Source organism: Dendropsophus ebraccatus, chromosome 3 (assembly GCF_027789765.1).
Source record: "Dendropsophus ebraccatus isolate aDenEbr1 chromosome 3, aDenEbr1.pat, whole genome shotgun sequence".
NCBI lineage: Eukaryota > Metazoa > Chordata > Amphibia > Anura > Hylidae > Dendropsophus > Dendropsophus ebraccatus.
In genome coordinates, this window is record NC_091456.1 from 73,888,086 (window position 1) to 73,913,491 (window position 25,406).

General features: G+C 39.5%; 1 protein-coding gene across 1 annotated transcript; it reads right to left on the reverse strand.

Moving 5' to 3' along the window:
* Positions 1 to 15,998: 15,998 nt before the first annotated feature.
* Positions 15,999 to 24,633, reverse strand: DMRTA1 (DMRT like family A1). Its single transcript, XM_069964297.1, has 2 exons — positions 24,099 to 24,633; positions 15,999 to 16,858 (listed from the first exon to the last, which is right to left on the reverse strand). Exons 1-2 carry the CDS (start codon positions 24,631 to 24,633, stop codon positions 16,026 to 16,028), a joined length of 1,368 nt encoding a protein of 455 aa, XP_069820398.1. The 3' UTR covers positions 15,999 to 16,025.
* Positions 24,634 to 25,406: the final 773 nt, after the last annotated feature.

Sequence of the window (25,406 nt, forward strand, 5' to 3'; positions counted from 1 at the left end):
AAAGTTTATTTAAAGTGTGGTGACCATTAAAATGTTATCTTTGTAAAACTGTTTAATAAAGAGAAAGAAATAGGCAAGAATCCATGTTCATTGTCCCTGTATTGTCATGTATTTTCAGCAACAGAGCTTCAAACAGACTTAGCAAACAATGGAGATGAAATAGGATAACAAAATAAAGTAGTGCTATACACAGCATTTGTATAAAGGGGTTGTGTCAAAAGGAAAACCAGGCAGAAACTGATGCATTATGTCAAATTAAACATATTTCAAAAGAGCAAGCATTTCAGAAACTGTTTTTTTTTTGAGAGATATAGACTTACTAATCCCCAATGTGCCTGCTTTGTTTTGATAATCTGTTGCCATCGGTTACATCCCACTAAGGTTGGCCAGGCCTGCTCAGCAGTCACAGTTCAGATTAATAAATTATATAGATTTCAATGGGACAACAGCTTTTTTGTATACACATTCTATACATTTCCGCAGTTTTGTGAACAGCGGCCATAGAAAATAGTCCATGCACACAGTGTAAAGTACGGCTCCCGGCCATACTTTACACTGTGGTCAGTAGGTATTTAGATTGTGGACACACCCAATTGTGCCGCAATCCAAATAATAAAAAGATAATGTTCCTACGACCAATACTGCAGTATCGGCTGTAGGAACATGCTTCATGTCGGCCAGTCCCTGCACTGTAATACAACTGGGGATAACATTATCAATATGTGTACTTTATGTTGGCAGTATTTATTAAACTTGCTTTCAATTTTCAAAGACAATAGGAAGCTTAAAAATTTTGCAACAATTCTCCAAATTTTCACAAAAATTTCAAAATCAGATTTTGTTAGAGACCAGTTCAGGTTTAAAGTGTATTTGAGGGGTTTTCCTGTTAGAAAGCCCCACAAATCACTACATTTTAGAAAATTCACCTCCAGAAAGTTTTTTTTTAACCCTTTAGGTGAGTCACAGAAATAAAATCTAAGTGGGTAAGAGAATTGAAAGTTTTTCTGTGCAGAAGTTATATTGTAATCCAATATCTTTCATAATAGAAAACCTATTACCAGCGATATGCGCCACAATATTTATAGCTCTGTTTCTGAAAGTTATATAAATATCCCATATGTGACCGTATTGCGCTATTTGACTCAACCACAAGCAAATGCTATAAAGGAGCTCCTAGTGAATTTTGAAGTCTCCATTAAACTTGGCCACTTATAGGGAATCTGTCAGCAACTGGGCCCTACCACTGGTGGTGACAGTGTGCTGTAGCTGACATTCCCCTAGTGAACATGGTACTTTGTCCATGCAGTGTATTTTGCAAAATCTCACATCTCCTACTGTAATAAAAAGTCAAACAGGAGTTGTGCCTCAGTGTTTGTGCCTCAATCTAGAACACCTCACTACACCTCTTAATCAATAATGACTGCTGCCCAGCCTACTGCTCACTCAGCTCTCAGCCAGTATCTGCCAAACAAGGACTGATCTGCAATCAGAATCTCCTAGCCTGTTTTGGAGCTGTGTTCTAGAGGTAATTCACCAGCAGGTCTTTCTTTGGTTCAAATCCCCTAATGGGAAAAAAAAAATAAATAAAAAAAAAAAAATATATATATATATACACATACACTGCCGTTCAAAAGTTTGGGGTCACCCAAACAATTTTGTGTTTCCCATGAAAAGTCACACTTATTCACCACCATACGTTGTGAAATGAATAGAAAATAGAGTCAAGACATTGACAAGGTTAGAAATAATGATTTGTATTTGAAATAACATTGTTTTTACATCACAACTTTGCTTTTGTCAAAGAATCCACCTTTTGCAGCAATTACAACATTGCACACCTTTGGCATTCTAGCTATTGATCTGTTTAGGTAAGCTGGAGAAATTGCACCCCACGCTTCTAGAAGCAGCTCCCACAAGTTGGATTGGTTGGATGGGCACTTCTGGCGTACCATACGGTCAAGCTGCTCCCACAACAGCTCAATGGGGTTCAGATCTGGTGACTGCGCTGGCCACTTCATTACCGATAGAATACCAGCTGCCTGCTTCTGCTGTAAATAGTTCTTGCACAATTTGGAGGTGTGTTTAGGGTCATTGTCCTGTTGTAGGATGAAATTGGCTCCAATCAAGCGCTGTCCACTGGGTAGGGCATGGCGTTGCAAAATTGAGTGATAGCCTTCCTTATTCAGAATTCCTTTTATGCTGGGTTCACACTATGTATATTTCAGGCAGTATTTGGTCCTCATGTCAGGTCCTCATAGCAACCAAAACCAGGAGTGGATTGAAAACACAGAAAGGATCTGTTCACACAATGGTGAAATTGAGTGGATGTCCACCATATAACAGTAAATAACGGCCATTATTTCAATATAACAGCCGTTGTTTTAAGATAACAGCAAATATTTACCATTATATGGCGGCCATCCACTCAATTTCACAGATCCTTTCTGTGTTTTCAATCCACTCCTGGTTTTGGTTGCTATACAGCCTCAAATATACGTAGTGTGAACCCAGCCTTACCCTGTACAAATCTCCCACCTTACCAGCACCAAAGCAACCACCATCACATTACCTCCACCATTGACCATCACAACACATTACCTCCACCATTCTTAACAGATGGCGTCAGGCATTCTTCCAGCATCTTTTCATTTGTTCTGCGTCTCACAAACATTCTTCTTTGTGATCCAAACACCTCAAACTTGGATTCATCCGTTCACAACACTTTTTTCCAGTCTTCCTCTGTCCAATGTCTGTGTTCTTTTGCCCATCTTAATCTTTTTCTTTTATTGGCCAGTCTCAGATATGGCTTTTTTTTGCCACTCTGCCCTGAAGGTCAAAATCCTGCAGCCGCCTCTTCACTGTAGATGTTGACACTGGTGTTTTGCGGGTACTATTTAATGAAGATGCCAGTTGGGGACCTGTGAGGCATCTGTTTCTCAAACTAGAGACTCTAATGTGCTTATCTTCTTGCTTAGTTGTGCAACGCGGCCTCCCACTTCTTTTTCTACTCTGGTTAGAGCCTTTTTGTGCTGTCCTCTGAAGGGAGTAGTACACACCGTTGTAGGAAATCTTCAATTTCTTAGCAATTTCTCGCATGTAATAGCCTTCATTTCTAAGAACAAGAATAGACTGTCAAGTTTTAGATGAAAGTTCTCTTTTTCTGGCCATTTTGAGTGTTTAATTAACACCACAAATGTGATGCTCCAGAAACACAATCTGCTCAAAGGAAGGTCAGTTTTGTAGCTTCTGTAACGAGCTAGACTCTTTTCAGATGTGTGAACATGATTGCACAAGGGTTTTCTAATCATCAATTAGCCTTCTGAGCCAATGAGCAAACACATTGTACCATTAGAACACTGGAGTGATAGTTGCTGGAAATGGTCCTCTATACACCTATGTAGATATTGCACCAAAAACCAGACATTTGCAGCTAGAATAGTCATTTACCACATTAGCAATGTATAGGATAATTTTTTACTCACCGTAAATTTTCTTTCCTGTAGTCCGAAGCAGCAGCACAAATGGGGAAGATCCTATCTTCCTGCAATGGTAGGACAGATGGTACTAATAAAAGATTGATTAGGAGCCCTATAAGAAGGCCATACAGACCCCTCCTCCTTGTGTCAATTCTAACGACAAAAAAATAAATAAATTTAAAATTCATAATAAAATCTTAATTAATAAGGCATTAAAACAATCAAGGTATGCTGCATAAATAGTTTGTTTAAATCAGGGCGGGAAGTCTGTGCTGCTGCTTCGGACTACAGGAAAGAAAATTTACGGTGAGTAAAAAATTATCCTTTCCCTTTACGTCCTCAGCAGCAGCACAAATGGGGATATAGCAAGCTATGAAAACAGACTAGGGAGGGCCATTACATTACAGAAGACAGAATGGCTGAGCCAAAAACTGGTTGACTCGTGAATATCTAGTCTATAGTGCTTGACAAAGGTAATGACGGACGACCATGAGGCAGTCCTGCATATTTGTTCCAAGGGTACAGATCTTTTTTCAGCCCATGTGGATGATATTGCCCTCGTTGAATATGCCTTGATTGCACCAGGTACCTGTAATCCAGCTTCTTGGTAGCATATGGAGATGACTTCCCTTATCCATCTGGACAGAGAAGCTTTGGATGACTCGCATCCTTTGTTTTTCCCTGCAAAGGATAAAAACAAGTGGTAAGATTTCCTGAAGGAGTTTGCCCGTTCAATATACATGCTCCAAGCCCTTCCCACATCTAAGGGATGAAGCTCCTTCTCTCTCGTGTTGGCAGGAGTAATGGATTGTAACAATGGAGATGTGGCAGAGACTCACCCACCAGGCTTCAAACATCTTCTTTACCTTCAGGTAGGTTCTGTAGGCAGTTGTGGCTCTGGACTGCAGAAGAGTGGTTACCACTTTGACAGCATATCAATTCCCACCTTGTTGACGGCAGTCAAGCTTCGGACAAGCCTGCCCTCTTGAGTTATTAACTGAGGGTATACAGAAGCCTCCAGATTATTCCTATGGAATTAGCGCCATAAGAGGCCATCATGAAACCCGAGACTTGCTACTTGCAAGATTTTTAGACTCTGCCCACACCTGGCAGGGACGCTGGGGGTAATCTCTGCTACTCTGTGTCAGTAGCTGGGGAGACTGGGAGAGTTCCCAGAAGATTCTTAGGCAGGGGGCTCACCATTGTGAACCATGCCCTCTTGGGTCAATAGGGGCAAATGAGGCTGACCAAGGCCCAACCTTGTCTGAGATTCTGCAAGACTCTGGGCTTTATAGGAGTGAGGAAAAAAGGTTTTCCAATTTGAACCTTCAATAGGAATAGGTCTATTCTCCATGCGATTTACCAGAAAGCTTCTGGTCCAGAGACCGTTCTTCCGACAGGATTACATCGCAGCATAGATTGCCAGCAGACAAAATGCCCCTGCCTCCAGTAGTAATGCTACTGATTTAGTGCCCCTAAAAAGATCGATATGCGCCATCCTAGATGCGGTTTTGATCTTATAGTGATAGCTTACCATAGATTGATGTGCTGGAGTGGACTAGTATTCCCTTCATATGTTGGATGCCAGCAACATCTCTAATGGGGATTAAGGCTCCTTTGCTCGTTGCTCCTGCATACAAGCGCCCCACTGTGTGCTTGATACATCAATGGTTTTCTCTACCCACTTTATTGGGAGACTGTTGCCATTGAGCAGGGAAAGCTATCCTTGTCTCTGGGTGTTATTTCCAGTGTAGACATAAGACCCAAGGGTATCAGATGAAGTGACAGCAACTGGGGAGTGCCGAGAACCCAGACTTGTGTCAACTTCTGTAATCTCTCTGGAGGAAGAGAGAGTCACAGACTGGGGATCTATTCTCCTCCCTAGGAATTGTTCCATGCCAGAAACAATGATGAGCTTCAATTTTCTCAGACAGTCAAAGTACAATAGACATCACCTTGGTGACTGTAGATGGAGCCAAGATGATTCCAGACAGAAGGGCTGTAAATTGAAAAGAATTCCAATTGCCTTGTACAAAGGGTCTTGATGTAAAGGAATATGCAGCTTTTGTCTGTAGACAGGTACATGCGGGTATACATGGTCAGGTGATCATATATCCTCCATACAGGTACATGTGGGTATACATGGCCAGATAACGTCCCTCTTCTAGGAGGGAACTAGAGCATAAATCCTCCATACAACCGCCTTCTCAGAGAAGGCTGTATACAGGTACATGCAGGTATACCTGGTCACATAACATCCTTCTTCTAGGAGGGACCTACAGATCATAGATCCCACATACAGCACCTTCCTCAGAGGAGGCTGTATACAGGTATATACACGGTCAGATAACATCCCTCTAGGAGGGACTCACAGATCATAGATCCTACATACAGCACCTTCCTCAGAGGAGGCCGCATACAGGTATACACTGTCAGATAACATCGCTCTAGGAGGGACCCACAGATCAAAATTCAATATGGCAGCCTTTCCTATCATATAACACTGGTACAGACCTCTCTCATTATGGAAATAAATTATCAGAAAAGACGTAGTCACATGTTCTTGTTCCCATCCCCAAGGCCTCCGAGACATCTGGTCCTTCTTGTGCAGGATTCTTTCCTTTACCTTCCATACTAGAATTCCTACGGAATGGGGAACAAAAGTAGAAGTTCCTTCTCTTATTAGACTGGGGCAGATAATGGACCTGATCATAAGAAAAAAAGAACTTTCATGAGAATGTCCAATACAGATCCAACTCTCTTTATATTGGAGTGAACATCTGCCCCCTTACAACAAAGGACCAGTCTCCAAACCGTGGGGATCGGGCAGCCAAGTATACTGCTCAGCTATAGTAATATAGACATTTATTTTATTCATTAATTATTATTATTATTATTATTTTCTGAACAAGGTCTTTGTGCGTCTGAAGGAGCCATGACCTCAGACTCCATCCAGTTCAGCCTGTAGATTATCATTCAGATGTAAAATCTTAAGCAGTCATTGTCTCTGAGAAAAAGTTGCAATCTACAAATGAATTCCCTGCCACCTGAAAGTGGAATCTTGCAGGATCTGTAAGCCTCCAGAAGTTACCAGAATCCTGCTACATCCAAGGATGGAAGTTGTGCCAGACTGACCGGCCGACTAACAGACTAGTGCAGAGTGCCTGGAATCAGACACACAGGTGCACTGAATATGCAACCAACAATCCTAAGGCGGTGTTCACACATAGCAGCTTCATAGCTTTACTGCATCCTTCAGTACACAGAAGCTCCATAGGGTCACTGCATCATCTGATATCAGTATTACAGAGTGTAACTAGACAGCAGGTGTACACAGTATTACAGAGTAATTAGACTGCAGGTATACACAGTACACATCCAGCATCTCTAAGCATGTAGCTTCATAGGTCACTGCATTATCTGATAACAGTACTAATCAGATAGTACACAGATGTACATGTCTACAATCCTAAGGCCATGTTCACACACAGTAGCCTTACTGCATTCTTAAATAGCAGCACTGGAGCAGCGCAAAAAAACTCCATAGAATCACTGCATCATCTGATGGCAGTAGTAGGGAAAGTAATCAGATATCAGGTGTATCCAGTACATCCACCAGCTCTAAGCATCTGCTCACACACATAGCTCCATACGGTCACTATATAATCTGATAGCAGTATTAGGGAAGTAATTAGATAGATGTATCCAGTACACAACTAGCAACTCTAAGGCTGTGTTCACACACAGCAGCTTCACAGGGCACTGCATCATCTGATAGCAGTATAGTGAAAGAAATCAGACAGCAGGTGTTACACAGTACACTACAATTCTAAGGCAATGTTCACACATAGTGGCTTCATAACTTCACTGCATTCTTGAATAGCAGCACACAGAAGGTCCACATGATAACCATCATCTGATAGCAGTATTAGCGAAGGTAATTAACCAGCAGGTGTACATAGTACACAACTAAATTCTAAGGCAGTGTTCACACACAGTAGCTTCACTGCATTCTTAAATGTTAGCACACAGAAGGTCCACATGATCACTGTATCATCTGATAGCAGTATAGTGAAAGTAAATAGACAGCAGGTGTATAGTATACAACTAACAATTCTAAGGCCGTGTTCACACAGTAGCTTCACTGCATTCTTAAATGGCAGCACTGGAGTAGCACACAGACGCTCCATAGGGTGACTGCGTCATCTGTTAGCAGTATTAGTGAAAATTATTAGACAGGAGGTGTATCTACCACTACACAATAACTCTAAGGCTGTGTTCATACACAGTTTTATAGCTTCATTGTATCATCTGATAGAAATACTGGAAAGTAATCAGACCGCAGGTATACACATTACACAACTACAATTCTAAGGCTGTGTTCACACACACAATTTTACTGCATCACCTGGTAGCAGTACTATAGAAAGTAATCAGGCTGCAGGTGTGCACACTGCACAACTAGCAGCTCTAGGGTTGTGTGCACACACAGTTTTATAGCTTCACTGCATCATCTGATGGCAGTACTATAGAAAGTAATGAGGCAATAGGTGTGCACAATTAGCAGCTCTAGGGCTGTGTTCACACACATACACAGTTTCATAGCTTCATTGTAGCAGTACTGGAGAAAATAATGAGACAGCAGGTGTACTAAATACCCAACTAGCAGCTTTAAAGCTGTGTTCATGTATACACACTATAGTCACATAGGTCACTCATATAGTGAAGCAGTCTAACAGGACTTGCACAACCAATGTTAAAAAAAAAAGTGAAAGACATTGAAACAAAACATTTGAGGCGTAAAAGCCGAATACAACATATATATCAAATAATCCTCCTGACACACAGGCCAGGCTTCCAGCTCAAAAGAAAAAGCAGCATATCTTACCTTGCTGAAGTATCAAGAAAATTAGCAGCCGCCCAGGTGAGGACACAGGTCTGGCAGCACCATGATACTTACTGCAGCAGCCGCCCAGGTGAGGACACAGGTCTGGCAGCACCATGATACTTACTGCAGCAGCTTCCTGGCTTTCCTCACACAGCGGCTCCATACAGCAGAGAAGCTGAGTGATAACTCTACTAAAAAGTAAATAATCTCCTCTCTGATACAGCAGAGCAGGAAAAACAACATTTCTATAAATTTCCCCTCTCCACACGACCATGTGGAAAGGAAGAATCTTTGGAAAGGAAAGTCAGACACAAACATAGGCCTGAGCCTGCTTCCCTCTCCTACCACCTGTCCCACAGGAGGACAGAAAAAAACACAAGGAGGAGGGGTCTGTATGGCCTTCTTATAGGGCTCCTAATCAATCTTTTATTAGTACCATCTGTCCTACCATTGCAGGAAGATAGGATCTTCCCCATTTGTGCTGCTGCTGAGGACGTAAAGGGAAAGAGTGTATTTGTTTAAGTTAGGACTAGTTTAAAGTTATCTTCATTGAAAAGTACAGTGCTTTTCCTTCAAAAATAAGGACATTTTAATGTGACCCCAAACTTTTGAACGGTAGTGTATGTGTATATATATATATATATATATATATATATATTTTTTTTTTATTATTTTTTTTTTTTTTATTATTTATTTATTTATTTATTTATTTCCATTTTGTATCATTGTGTAAAGAATTCCCAAACAGGTCCAGAGTTGTTTATTTTTTTAATACAATGATGTAAATACAATTTGCATCATTGTATTTAAAAAAACAAACACATTTTAATACTAATTTGGACCTGATTGGGAATTCTTTGCACTTTTAGGCCATGTTCACATGGCGTACGACACTGGCCATTCTGTGACCCGGCCAGTACTGCATGTACGATCTCCACTGCCGCAAAATTCGAGTGCTGGTGCATCAGTGTGCGGCCACATCCAAATTCCTACTGTAATAAAAAGTCAAACAGGAGTTGTGCCTCAGTGTTTGTGCCTCACTCTAGAACACCTCACTACACCTCTTAATTAATAATGACTGCTGCCCAGCCTACTGCTCACTCAGCTCTCAGTCAGTATCTGCCAAACAAGGACTGATCTGCAATCAGAATCTCCTAGCCTGTTTTGGAGCTCTGTTCTAGAGGTTATTCACCAGCAGGTCTTTCTTTGGTTCAAACACCCTAATGAAAAAAAATATAATATATAAATATATATATATATATATATATATATATATATATATATATATATATATATATAATATATATATTTTTTTGTATCATTATGTAAAGAATTCCCAAATTGGTCTAGAGTTGTTGTTTTTTTTAATACAATGATGTAAATACAATTTGCATCATTGTGTGTAAAAAAAACAAACTAATTTTAATACTAATTTGGACCTGATTGGGAATTCTTTGCACTTTTAGGCCATGTTCACATGGCGTACGACACTGGCCATTCTGTGACCCGGCCGGTACTGCATGTACGATCTTCACTGCCGCTAAATTCGAGTGCTGGTGCATCAGTGTGCGGCCACATCCAAATTCCCTACTAACAGGTTTTCTGAATAGTGGCTGCAGAAAACTGACATGGCAGTTTTTGCAGCGCTGTTAGGGATCCTGGCTGGAGCATATCCTATGTGTATACAGTCCGTCCAGGATTCCATTGATTCACATACAAGGTGTGTGTTGTATAAATAGCGTCCGTTATTGCAAATTGCAACAACAGCCGTGATTTTTACAACACATACGTTGTGTGAACATAGCCTTAAAAATTATACAATACTAAGGAAAAATATATAAATAAAGACCAATATTTTATTTCCATCAGGGGATTCAAATCAAGAATCAGAAAATCAGAAAGAACTGCTGAATATCTCTAGACATATGATATACCCCTAGACCCCAGGTCCAATATATTTGAGCTCAGAGTTTCAACTATATCTGAGTGTTTCTTTCAGTCATAAACTGCCTACAGAGGACTGAGCTGCAATCAGAGACAGTGGTTGACAGCTGAGCGAGCAGGAGGCCGGGCAGCATTGATTATTCATGAGGAGGAAGCATTGGTGAGGTGTGCTAGAGAGGGGCACAAACACTGAGCCACAACTCCTGCTTGACTCTTCATTACAGTAGGAGATGCGAGATTGTGCATAATCCACTGCATGGACAAGTTACCCAAAGGTAACATGCTCACTACGTGACTGTCAGCTACAGCACACTGTCAGCACGTCAGGTAGGGCCCGGGTGCTGACAGATTCCCTTTAAGCTTGGCAGAACCTCTGCAGTTTGAAAACATAAAAAAGATCCCTAAAGGGATATCATTTAGGAAAGTATACCCCTCAAGGAATGTAACAAGGGGTGCAGTGAGCATTTGGACCCCACAAGCGTTTCACAGATTTTCGGAACAATAGGCCTTAAAAATGAAAAACTAATTTTTTTTACACAAAATGTTGGTCTAGCCTCAGCTTTTTCATTTTCACAAGGGGGTTAAAATAAATAAACTTATAGAGCAATTTTCCCTGTGTACGAAAATTGCTGACGTTAAGTGCCAAGCGGGTACAGGACAAGCCTTCAAAGGGAAAGAGCGCCATTTGGATTTTGGAAGCTAGATTTGGCTGCAATGGATGATGAAGGCCATGATGAGTTTACAAAGCCCGCTGTGCTGCCAAAACACTGGAAAGCTCCCAGAGGAGCCCATTATGGAAACTACACCCCTCAAGGAATGTAACATGTGATGTTGTGAGCATATAGACCTCACTGGTGACAGGCACAGTGTGCCGTGAAAATGAAAAATTACATTTTTTAGACTAAATGTTGGTCTAGCCTTGAATTTTCATGTTCATAAAGGGTTAAAAGAGAGAGAGAAAAAAACTAAACACGTAGAGCAATTCCCCACGAGTATGGAAATACCTAACATGTGGACATAATGGAATGGATTTAGAGGGGTAGGGTGCATGAGCATTTCAAAAATGTATTTTCCCGGATTGAATATGCTGCAGTGGGTAAAAAGTAGAAATCCCAATTTTCACACTGTTCACCTGTGAGGCCAGTATGACTTTCCACTTCAGTATATGATCCTGACATGAAAAGTCTGTCCTCCACTAATTATGCATGTATTTCCCAACAAAAACGACAAAAAAATTCTATATATAGCCTTAATCTTAGGCCTAGAAATACAATGGGGCTCGGGAGCCAGAATGAGTGCCATATGTATTTGAGCCCTAAATTAGGAGATATGCACAGCTTTAGCTGACAGATGCTGACATTCTCAGGAAAACACATAGAGAAACGGCCAAAATAGGATCCCATTACAGAAACTACACTGGCCAAAAAAATGTAAAAATGTATTTAGGGCTGTAGTGTGCATGTGCATTAGCCTGAGCATGGATTAAATGTGCTGCAGTGGGTGAAACGTAAAAACTCCAATATTCCCACTGGTCAACTGTCAGGCCAGTATGACTTTCCACGTTGGTATGCAAGGCCAGCATGAAAATTCTGTTCTCATGGGAATTTGGGTTGACTGAGTTCCAGATGGGGTCTTACCTGTGTTCTTACCTATGTTCCCCCTGACACTCATGTACTTTTACAGTAGTCCCGCTCCTCTGATATGGTTTTCTGCCTGCTTCAGATCTCTTGCTCAGAACTCTTCCCATGCACTGCTATCAGACTACATTTCCCAGTAGTCTTTGTGGTGCACGCTTAGAATGTCGTGTTTCTCCTGCCCCATAAACCTGCCCCTCCTTCCCATTTCTGAACTTCTCCTTGTCACTCCCATCTTTGCCCTATCTCTCCGCCCATCACTTACCCCTTTCGCGCCACCTGTCACGCCAGCATCCTCAGTCTGTACTCAGCAAACAGTGTGAGACAGTGGTCACATGATGTTTGTCTCCTGTGGTGGTGGCAGAGGGAGAAGGAGACCGAGTGGATTGCAGGGAGGCCAGTTTTCTTTACTTCCTGATGTCAAACAACTGTTAGTGTAGCAGAACTGCGCGTACACAGTAATGCATTATTTAGAGACATCTATTCAACTCTCAATGTATTTTTTAATATAAAATAATTTTCCCTACTTGGAGTTCCCCTTTAAGGGGGTATTACCATTTTAGGAAGTTATGCCATATACACAGAATAGGGTATAACAAGCTGATCAGTACCATCACTACCATGATGACCCCACCCAACCTTGTGAACAGGGGAAAAAATGTCTTAGAGAATGGTATGTGCCATTTGTGTAAATACAGCACGCTATATAGAAACAGGACTTCTAAGTATTACAAAGCTCAGCACTTGGCAATGTTCAGAAGCTCCATAGAGCACGAATGGAGGGCTGGCCATGCATATGTAGTGTGCTAACCTTTGTTCTTATGATTGGTGGAGTCCCATCATTTTCACCCTACTGATTAGCCTGTTATTCTCTATCCTATGAATAAGTGATAACCTCTTGAAATGGGAATATCTCTTAAAAGCGACTGTGTACCTATGATCTACCCCCCCCCCCCCCCCCCTCAAACCACTTGTACCTTCGGATAGCTGTTTTTAATCCAAGATCTGTCCTGCGGTCCGTTCGGCGGGTGATGCGGTAATTGTCTTAAAAAAATACTTTTAAAATTGCAGCCTGTGCCAAACGGGAGTATTTGTGCCCTAACTTTGCACAACCTCTCTGTCCCTCCACCCCACCCTCTTCATCATTAGGAATGCTCCAGGCAGATTGTCTCCTATTCCCCACCTGTGGAAGGATCGTGAAGGACCTGTGCAATTTTCAGCATGGAGAAAATGTTTCAGTGGCATTCCTAATGATGAAGACGGTGGGGAGGAGGGACGGAGGGGTGGTGCAAAGTTAGGGAACAGATACTCCTGTTTGGCACGGGCTGCAAGTTTAAAGGTATTTTTTTAGGACAATAAATGCATCACCTGCCGAACGGACCACAGGACAGATCTTGGATTAAAAGCAGCTATCAGAAGGTACAAGCAGTTAGGGGGGGGTCAGATTGTGGTACAGAGTCACTTTAAGGCTACCTTTCCCACTCATTTATGGTGTAAAAAGCAGGACTTTAAAGGAGAAGTCCGGAGAAAATTTTTATTAAGATATTGTATTTTACCCTAAAAGTTATACAAATCACCAATATACTGTACACTTATTATGGGAAATGCTTATAAAGTGCTTTTTTCCGTGCACTTACTACTGCATCAAGGCTTCACTTCCTGGATAAAATGGTGATGTCATGACCCGGCTGCTGGAGAGGATGATGTCAGAGGGATGCTTAGTGTCCCTCCAGTGCTCTTTGTCCCTCAGTTTCCCCCTGCCATCATCCTCTCCAGCAGCCACAGCCCTCACAACTCTGGAAGTCGGGTCGTGACATCATCATTTCATCCAGGAAGAGAGGCCTTGATGCAGTAGTAAGTGCAGGGAAAAGGCACTTTATAAGCATTTCCCAGAATAAGTGTATATTGGTGATTTGTATAACTTTTGGGGGACGATACAATACCTTAATAAAAAATGTTGACAGACTTCTCCTTTAAGTGGAAAGTCCATTAAAAATAACATCTGCTGTTTGCAAAAGATGTCCGAAAATAGTTGTGATGATACTGTAATTTATACACTGTGTGTATTGGCGTATGTGACATTGGCGTCTGTCATTCTATTGACTTTAATGCATTGCATTGAAGTCAATTACATTGTAGCAATAACGGACCGCCTTTTCTCTTTTTTGACGTTGTGTGAACATAGCCTAAATTCTGTTAAATAAAATGCTTAGTTGTTATTTTTTCTGTTACATAATTAATGATAGTTATTTAGATTCCACTGCAAATCAGTCCCATGTTTGTTCTTTTATCATATTTTATGATGACATATACCTACTTATTAAAATAAAAGTAGGTGCTGTAGCATTCTTTGCACTTTATGGATTAGGAAGATCACCTAAGGTACGCCATGTTCCACTAGGTAGTGGTCAGTATTATGGGGATATTCACTGACAGAAATAAAGTGTTTAGGAGAACATAATTCTAGTTTTGATCAGCCCGGGTCTGAGTGTTTAGACCCATGCAGATCATGAGAACAAGCCAGAAGAAAGCAGTACTAAGCGTATCCGCTCCCCGCACAGAGCAGGGAGTGGACGCGCTGAAGCACAGTCCTCTCCCCACTCGTTCTCACAATTGGTACAGGTTTGAAAACTCAGACCCGGACTGATCAAAACTTTTTCCATTTTTCCATATCTCTATGACATGTCAAAAGTTTTTTATATGATGACAGGTACTCTTTAAGGTCCCCATACACCTTAGACTTTAGGCGTCCAAACCCATTAATCTAAGGTGTATGGGGCTCTCCCGACCAGCGACCAACAGATAATGTTGGTGGTTGCAAGGTCTGAGGTGATCACTGCCCAACCCCTTTGTTTCAGGAGAGATAAGCCACAATGAGAGCTCTCTAGCTGTGATTTACCACTAGAGAAATGCTGGGCCCTGCTGAACGTTCCAGTGTATGGGGAGGACAGGGACCGGACAAAAGAGATAACTGTCAGCCGAATAATCATTATTGAATGTGTATGGCCAGCTTTAAAGCATGCTGTGTTTTAAAAAATCAGCAAAGCCCTAAAAACATAGAAATAATAATGAATAATGCAAAAATGGTGCACTGTATATAGGTTAACCCCCCTGCCGCACTGTTAACTAACGTTGCTGTAGCCTATGCCCGATGCTGCAGCAGCGTTAATTAATGATCCAGGATGACACAGGCGCAGGAGGTGCACCTGTGTCATCCGCGGTGAGTCTCGGCTATTAGTGAAAGCCGGGGACCTGCCGCAACTCTCAGCACCAGAGCCGCACTCCGGTGCTGAGAGTTAACCCTATAGATACTGCGGTCAGCACGACCGCAGCATCTGTAGGGCTCAAGACAAAGAATTCTCCGTCTACAGAGGGAGAATTCTCTGTCTGCTGTCCATCAGGGCTCTACAAAATGATCACAGAGCCTCGATGGTAGCTATGAATACCGGAAGCCTCAGGCTTCAGTTTTCCTGGCTACGGAGGGCGGCGGGGTCGGGAGGGAAAGCTGGGCACGCGGGGCACATCCCCATGAGCTCGGCCCCCTCCCCTGTCGCTGTTACAAGATATTAAAAGCGGCAGGGGACAGCGGAGAGGGGGCAGACACACCGGGACATCACCTTAGGGGATCATTATGATGTCTTAAAACGACCTGGGCATTGAGGAATTATTGACCCCAGGTCGTGAAAGGGTTATAGCTATATGGCTATAGCATTAACATAAATATTTTAGGGCTACACTTCTGTGCAACTTAGAGGCTATACAGAGCCTTTTGTACAGTAGGTTCTTAAGATAACTTGAGTATAGTGGCTATGTACATCTATAAAGCTTAGTTACCCCTAAGAAGTTTTACAATCCCATGTTAGTAAATGGAATGAAATAAACAAGACAGAGATACAATTAACAACTGTTTATTACAATAATTCACAATTAATGTACAATTAATTTTAGCAAATAATGCAGTCTTCTACAAAAATAATACAAAGAATACAAACGTTTTATTAGTGCACATAGACCCTACAAATCATTTTCTGTTAAACTACAGGTAAGGCACTAATATGTGTGTGTGTGTGTGGGGGGGGGTTACTAGTGATTTTCTTGGTTTATCCTGGGGTAAAGTCCATTAACACTCACAGCATCCTTACGTTGATAGTAAGATGCATCCCGAAACATTCCAGGAAATGTATAATCCATTCCAGGATGAAAAGGAAAAGATGGAACAAAGCCAGATGTAAAATAAGGAGAAATAAATCCAGGAAGTCCTCTGTTAGATGCGGAATAAGCAAAACGTAATGGACTCAGCCCAAGTCTTGGGTGAAAGATACTTGTATCAGTGCCAACTGATGATGGACTTGAGTGCAGAGGAGAAAAGGCAGATTTAGTGCTAAAACCACCATAACCCAGTCCAGTAAAGTTAAATGCAGAATCCCTTGAGAATCTATTGATTTCCGATCCAGATGGACCATCGGTTTCTTTGTCATTTTTTGAATGTTCTTTTCCATTTAAAACCAACTCTATAGCTTGAACGACATCTCCTTTGCAGTAATGCAAAATGCCTTCTAATGTGGTTTGTTTATGGTTGGGAAAAACTTTGCTAAGAATCTCTAAGGGATCTCTAGCTTTTGTAGACACAATTGGGACCTTAGTGTTTGAAGCACTGCTCTCTTTTGGCCACTCGCTCTCATTTCCTGATTCCAGATCAGAAGATGACAAAGATGTTGGACTGTCAGCACCTTCAGATCTTCCTTCAGACCAAGGGGATTGAAGAGAATCTTCTTTGCTTGTTGTTTTTGAACCAGAGGACTTTAATAGGTGGTCTTCACTGACCTGCCCATTTGGAGGGGGTTTTGCAGCATTGACAACGGTGTTGGAACTTGATAATCTTTCATAGAATTGATTAAACTTTTCTTTTGATTCATCTGAATCTAAATGAAAAATATACAAAAAGCAATTTAGTATTTTGCTACATGATTGTTTACTTTATGTTGTCGTTGAGGAAAGCTTAAACTGAACAACTCTACATCTTAACATAGAACAGCATACAACATGAACAGGCTTCCCAAGGGTGCAGAGATGGGCTATGTTCAGACTTCAGGAACATAATAGGAAAAGGTGTGCGTCTTGTAACATAGATGGCTACTAATAATGATCATAATCATTATTAGGCTATGTTCACACACAGTATTTTTGCTCAGTATTTTGGTCAGTATTTTTCAAACATAACCAGGAGTGGGTTGAAAACACAGTGTTGAAATTTAGTAAAAGGCCATCAATTAATATCAGCAGCCATTATATCAAAACAATGGTCGTTGCTTTAAATGAATGGTTATTATTTGCCATTAAATGGCGGCCATCAACTCAATACTGTGTAAAAATACTGTGTGGGAACATAACCTTAGTGTCCATCTTTCTCCATCATGTTCCCAAGTGGGAACTTACCCTCAGGGTGACTGGTACAATTTCACACTGTATAGCTCAATACAGATATTCAATGTACTACACAAAGAGTCCATAGAGTCCATAGAATACTATAGTATTCCTATTGCAAATTTGAGATTAAAGCTATGTTCACACATAGCATTTTTGTCAGTCTTTTGGCCAGTCTTTTTTAAACCAAAACCAGGAGTGGGCAGAAAACACTAAAGGGCTATGTTCACACTACGTTTAACAGCGTCCATTGTATAGCTATGGTTGATGTTAAACTGACGGATGCTGGGCTGCATTTAACCCGTTCCAGCAGCCGATACCTGCGTGACTTCAATGCAGTGCCGCCCCTGCAGTAAATAACCAGCGCTGATTCCATTGCAATCAGCGTCTGTTCTTTACGGAAATAAAACATTGTGTGAACATAGCCTAGCTGTGCAAATCTTTCTATTATAATTTTTCCCTGTCAGTTACACACCAGGTTTGGGTTGAAAAAAGACCAAAAGACTAAGTCTACACATGACTAAAACAAATGACCAAAATGCTGAAAAAAGTGCTGTTTTGCTTTTGATCTATATTTTTAAGATGATTATTGCCTAAAATCAAGCTGAACAAACGGTAAAGGCAACTTAGTATTCCTCATGCACCCCTTGTTTGTACTCTCAGCAGGTACACAAGTCATTTACTTTTATTGCACACTGCTCAGGCAACACTTTTTAGACAGGATCATGTTCAGCGCTTCTGCTCCAGAAAAGTAAATGTAGCTAGAGAGATATAGGTTTTCCATTTACTTATGAAAATGACTCACTTTGCATCTGGACTAACCAACATGTACCAAAAGAGTAAATAACACAAAAACATACCTACTGTAGCACAATGCAGTCAGAATGTTTGACATTCAGCACACATTGTATAAATATAGCCTTAGGGTGTGTTCACACCTACCGCATCTGCAGCTTATTTTTCCGCGGAAATCCGCAGGTCTGGTAGTGCAGATTTCAACCTGTGAGAAATCCGCGTATGTGTGCGTTTTGCGGTTTTTCTGCAGCAAGTTTATCGCAACTGAAATGTCAGTTTAGAATGAGAGACATTTTAAACTGACATTTCAGTTGCGATAAACTTGCTGCGGAAAAACCGCAAAACGCACACATACGCGGATTTCTCGCAGGTTGAAATCTGCACTACCAGACCTGTGGATTTCAGCGGAAAAATAAGCTGCGGATGCGGTAGGTGTGAACGCACCCTTAGGCTGTGTTCACACACAATTTAAAAAAAAAGGAAACAAAAACAGCAGTAAAAGCGGGAGAAAAATGCAGACACATTTTTAAACTAATCTTATGCTAGATTATTGTCTATAGAAAAACAACTATCTGTACACATATTGTAAAATTTATTTCCCTTGACAATGTATGCACAAACTGATATTTTCCCTTAGGCAGTATTTCCATCAGTCTTTTGGTCAGTCTTTTTTCAACTTAAACCAGGAGTGGACTGAAAACACAGAAGCTGTGCAGATCTTTCAAGTATAATTTTCCCCTGTCAGTAACACTCCTGATTCTGGTTGGAATAAGACTGATAGAAATACAATGTGTGAACGTAGCCATATACCTTAAAGTGTACCTGTGGTTTGTAAAAACTTTTGACATGTAATAGAGACATGTCAAAAGTTTTGATCGGTCTGATTGAGAGAATGAGCTGGGGGATGGCTTCGCTGCAGTGTATCTTCTCTCCGCTCTGTATAAGAAAAAAAGAGTTGTGCTCCATAGACTTATAATATGAGCCCAACTCTTCCTTTCTAACACAGAGCAGGTGGGGACCGTGCTGCAGTGCATCCTCTCCTGTTCTTTCTCCCAATCGGTATGGGTCTGAGCATTCAGACCTGGAACAATCAAAACTTTTGACATGTCTCTATGACATGTCAAATGTTTTTCACTTTAATGTAAGGGCATTGTTGGTTATCTGGCCTCCCCCCTCTACACCCCATATGTCGCCATAATCTTAATAACAGCGTATCACGTATATGGCTTTAACTTTGCTCTATGGTTTTTAGCACTATACTACAATGCCTCTCTACATATCTACATTGCTATTATGTTCCGTTTCTTTATGCTTTATGTATTGTTTCCTTTTTCGCAATACGATATTATTGTTATAAGAATTCACTATTGTGTGTAGTTCCTACCTCACTCCGAACATCTGTTTTTTCTAGCAGTAATCTGCACAGAATATCATACACAATTTGTACAATTTCTAGAGCTTGTTGTTAGGCTATCTGTTTCCATAAGGTCCTGCATGACCTCTCTGTTTATGACATGCTCTTTGCTGTTTTATGTTACACCTTCTTCAATAAAAACTTGATTGGGAGAAAAAATGTAGTGCATTGTTAGGCTCAAAATATGGCTATGCTATATATATATATATATATATATATATATACATTCACATGTTCTGTGTTTTTTAATCACTCCTAGTTTTGCTTAGACTGAGAGAAATACTGTGTGAACATAGCTTAATAGCTATCCATTCCATCTTATGTTCTAATTAACAATACTGAACAAGTCAAGCCTGCTTTTCAATAAAAAAAATGCAATGAAAAAAATCTGTTTGCAGAATTCATTTTTTGTTTCATTTTCACTATTGACAAGTTTATGATTATATTAAAGGTTTTGATTATGATTCTGTAATAATTTATTCTATATCTACTTATCTGCCATATTGCATTTAGTTGCTACTGTATTTAGAAATACATATAAGCAACATTGTTGGCTTACTTTCATCTGTGGTTTTTATTTTCAAAAAAACATAGTGAGGCTATGTTCCCACTTCGTGAACACATCAGGGAAACACAGCCATCTCATTAAATAGACAGCCGCTAATAAAGATCATGATCATTATTAGCATCTGTCTATATCACAAGATGGAAGCTTTCCCACAATAAGTTCCTGAAGTAGGAACATAGCCTAATAAACATTGACTGTTTGTTGTTCTTTTTATTTGTTTAAAGGTTTTTGGCTACGATAATGTGTGTAAAAAAACTTACGCAAAACTTCAAATTGCAGAACTGTGAAAACTGTAGCCAGTAAGATACCTACACCTTATAACAGTTTCAAATTTGTGAACATAGAAAACCAGAAAAAAGGGCCAGGATTTTTTAGTTATAATACTCAAAAACTATTGCTTTACAGGTAGAAGAGCTAAGAACTAGAATATTATTACAAAATAAGATCACATGGTCCATCTAGTCTGCTGTTATTTGATTTCTTTTTTATTTTATCTTATGATAAATATACATATACTCATTATTTATGTCAGGCATGCGTAAATTAATTTACTGTGGATTTACTTCACATTGGAAGTTTGTTCTACAATGTTCGATAAATTCCCCCCCCCTCCCCCCCACTTTTCTCCAGACTTTGTAATAGTGATAGGTTCAAGGGTGTACTTCAATATTATTCTAGAATGTTTGAAACATTGTTCTTTAAACTTTATAAACTAATTGTGTATTGTTTTATATACCTAACAAAGTGGATCTTCCTTACAAATTAGGATAAACTGTGTTGTTACTATTAGTTTTTCTCAACCGGAGAAGACTATTCAAAGTTTACTATAGTTGCAATTGCTAGTAACTTTTCCTGTTAATTATTATTATATTTTAAGGGGAACTACAACATATGTTTTATCTACTTTAAAATACACATATTTTTATATTTTCTATGTGCTTTACCTCTAAAAGTTAACAGCAGAAACTAAGGATTATTACATCAGGGTGAAAAATTAATTTTATTTATTCATGTTTCATTCTAAAAGCCACATATATTACATATACAGTCCATGAGGATGACAGAAATCTCAAAATAGAGGAAAGAGGCTATAAAAATAATTGAATAAAAATACTTGTCAATGAACAATTTATAATAAAAGTTTAAGATTATGGTGTTCACTGTTTTATTTTCCACCCCTCTAAAAGATATATGCTACCTTATAAAACTTCCCTTACTGCATTGTTGCTGATGTTGTGGAATATGACAAGAACAATTTACAGATTTAATAAACTCCATATGTTATATTGTGATATAAAAAGTGATCATGTAAAATAAAAAGCGGGTAGAAATATATTGTTTATGCATATAGGATATTCAAATGTCTGTGCTGTTATTTTATTATTTTTTTTTTTTTAAGTAATTTTAGGGCTTAATCCATACACATACACATGTTACAAGAAAGTTTACAGTGCAACATAAAATGCACTAAATATATTGTATTTTGCGGCTCTAGGGATTTAGTTTTGTTTGTTTGTTTTTTAAGAAAAAATCCATATCACAATTGTAAGAAAAGAATTCACTGACACGAATAAAGCCAGAATACTAAGACATTTCTAGCAGTTTTTACAAACATAAAAACATAAACATAAAAATTGTATCCATGAAGGAGGCATAATGAATACAATTTTTTCAAAGTAGTACTTTGCCAAATTTGTGATTCAAATGTTAATTACAAGTATATAAATATACAATGAAAACCAAAATATATATAGGGGGACACTAAAAATCTACAATAGAGAATATACACTCCTGACAACTATATCTGACTAACTATATCAACTATATCTTTAAAGAGATGTTAATAATTTTAGTATAAGAGGCTCTCAGCAATTTATAATCTTTAGTAATTTTGCTCCAAAGAGCAGATCTTTAACTACAACTGCCATCCAGCACTGATACAAAAGAGATAGGTAAAACCCATGTCATCAGTCAACAGTGTTGTTTGTATGACACATTGGCTTTAATGCTCATCCTCCTGAAGCATCATACTTCATACTTATAAAACATGTCAGTGTACACTTCATACATTTGTTGGAATTTGAGCGAGGTGAAAGCATTAGTGAAGCTCTACCCTGGCATACTTATTATATACTTATATATTATTTGCCACTTTAAACAGGTCTACATCATAAAAACTGTTTTGGGTCTTGGGTCTGAGAATGAATCAGTATGATCTGCTGGCAGTATCTGTGCTAGGTTCAGTGAAATTTTATTTGGGCTTTCAACAGAAAGAGCTTGTATTTCAGTTACAAAACAAACATTTTATATTTATTTGTAATTTTCTAGATAAATGTATGACAGACTGTAGACAGATTGATTCTAAGTAGATATATATGAGATAGATAGATAGATAGATAGATAGATAGATAGATAGATAGATAGATAGATAGATAGATAGATACTGAATGTATTGATAGATCTTAACCAGGTAGACAGATTACAGAAATACAAATAGATATTAAATTTTATAGATGGTTAGATGGGCAGATACATAGATCAACAGATACTATATAGACAAACAGCACACAGGAGTTACATGTACAGTATGTTTATTCACCCAGCAGTAACTGCAACCAACATTTTTTTTGTACAACTTTGAAGTGCTGCAGTGACTTCTGTGTGCTTAATAGTATATACCTGTGGTCTGGGTATACACTGCTTTGCATCTCACTGCATATAATTCTGAAGTGATTTCTTTTCTAGATAGATAGATAGAGATTAGAGATGAGCGAACTGGGTTCAGGTTCGAGTCGATCCGAACCCGAACGTTCGGTATTTGATTAGCGGTGGCTGCTGAACTTGGATAAAGCTGTAAGGTTGTCTGGAAAACATGGATACAGCCAATGACTATATCCATGTTTTCCATATAGCCTTAGGGCTTTATCCACGTTCAGCAGCCACCGCTAATCAAATGCCGAAAGCTCGGGTTCAGATCGACTCGAGCATGCTCGAGGTTTGCTCATCTCTAATAGACATATGAAAGAGAAAGAGAGAGAGCTGGAGAGGGAGAAATGAACTATGTAAATAAAATAGATATACAGAAGTAAGATTAATAGATAAATAGAAAAGTCACAGATATACAAATAGATACTAGAGTCATATCTGGCCAGATAGATAAATAGATATGGACTAGATAAACATATGGATGGATATATAGCTTTAGACTAGACAAACAGATGAATAGGTAGATGGTTATAAACTAAAAAGAAAATTATCATAGATATACAAATAGATATGAAATTCAGATGGATGGATGAATGGGTAGATAGATAGATAGATAGATAGATAGATAGATAGATAGATAGATAGATAGATAGATAGAAGAACGTTGCACAAACAAACATAAGTGATGTAGCAGCAAAAGTCCCTTGGTCAGGGATCCCCATTAATATGCGCAGCACACCATGATTTTATACCATCCAAAAGTTCATGGTTACAAGCACTTGTGGCAATGCACTTTTGTATGGAATAAAATCATGTTTTTTACCTTATGTTGGTATGCTGCTGACTTCTGCTATGGATATTCAGATAAATAGAGTATAGATAATATAGATAAATATGAACTAAGTAAAATAGACATACTGTACAAATACATCAGATTCATAAGCACATGAAAAAATAGGAAATACGGTACATAAATGTAACTTTATATAACTTCCACTTATGCAGCTAGACTAAAGACACAGACGTTACTTACTCCTATTGCATACGCATACAATAAATACAACATACAACAAACTAAAATAAATGGGTAAAAAAAAAAAACTTCTAATTCGCCATAACATGTCTTTACTTCAGTATAATACCTCTAATAGCATATGGATGTGTATATAGGTAGATAGATAAATAGATGCATTGATAAATGCAGTTTTATTTTTAGTTTTTTACTAGTATTAGTTTTGTCACTACTTACCTTTAGTGTCATGCTGACTAAAAACTGGCAGTGTATCTGCTTTATGTCTAATGGCCTCCCCTCCATCACTTGCTGGTCCAGTATACATGAAGTTTTGCACACCCCGAACTTCACATTCTTCTTGAGCTTGCTGTCTTCTGAGAGCTACTTGAGCAGCCATAACTCTTTGACGCTCTGCAATAAGGGTGCATTTGGCACAGGCACAGTCCCTCCAGCGACAAAACCTCTTGTGCCCTTTAAGTGCTGATACAACCCCATGATTTCGACAACGTGCACATTTGGGTGTTCGGGGATATAGAGCACTTCCACCTGATCCTCTTTCCAAAGCCATTCTGGGGGCACAAGCAGCTGCTGCGGCTGCAGCCGCAGCTCTTAGAAGAAGGGTTGGAGGCCTCAAGAACGAAGCAGGCATGGGCACTGATGGTGGAACCGACATAGCTGATGAGGAATGAGGTGGAGGGGGTACTGGGGTCAGCAAGCCAGGAGGTAGCAGTGGTCTAGAGGTAATGTTTGAATTCGAGTTGCTACAGTCCATCGCTGCTTGGCAACTAGAGCAAAGCTTCAGCTCAGCCCTGACTGCCTCTCTGTAATAGACTGAGTTCTTCAATGTGTCAAACTGTGGTAAACAAATCTCTAAGACTAAGAATCCATCCCCCAGTCTCCTCCTTAGCTGGCCAGATGTTCAGTGTGATTTCAGGTTTGGCAGGAGGGTTGGGCAATAGGATGCTTTGAATGGAGGCGTAGCTCAAATTGTATAGGGATTTCACAGGCACTGACCAATCTACCAGGGGGTGTACTATTAATAGCATGCAAATAGTGACAAGAACTGAAGTACACTTTGAAACTTAAGAATAGGGGCTTAGGTGTGGCCAGATTAAACTGCAAGAAAAAAAAAAAATTAAAAGCATGTTGAATTGCATATCTGGGCTATAAAATTCTGTAAATAGGTAGTTTCACATGTACAGTATTGCAGACGATTTAATGCTGCGAGTTTCATAGTCAAATCTGCTGCGATACTCTGTACTATCATGGCCTATGGCTCTGCATTGTTGCAGCCAGATTTGTAATCAATATAGTATAGCATGTTACAACACAGGAATCCGAATACACCTGATATAGAAAAGATTCAAATTAAAATACAGTGGTGGTCTAGGAGATTTTACATATACTGTATATAATAAAAATAAATGTCTTTACGTCCGTCCATCTGTCTGTCCTCTATAAAATTCTGAACGTCTGAACCGTTTTACCGCAAATTTGGCCAGCAGATGCATTGGGAGCTCGGGAATGTTAGAGGGAATGTCCTGT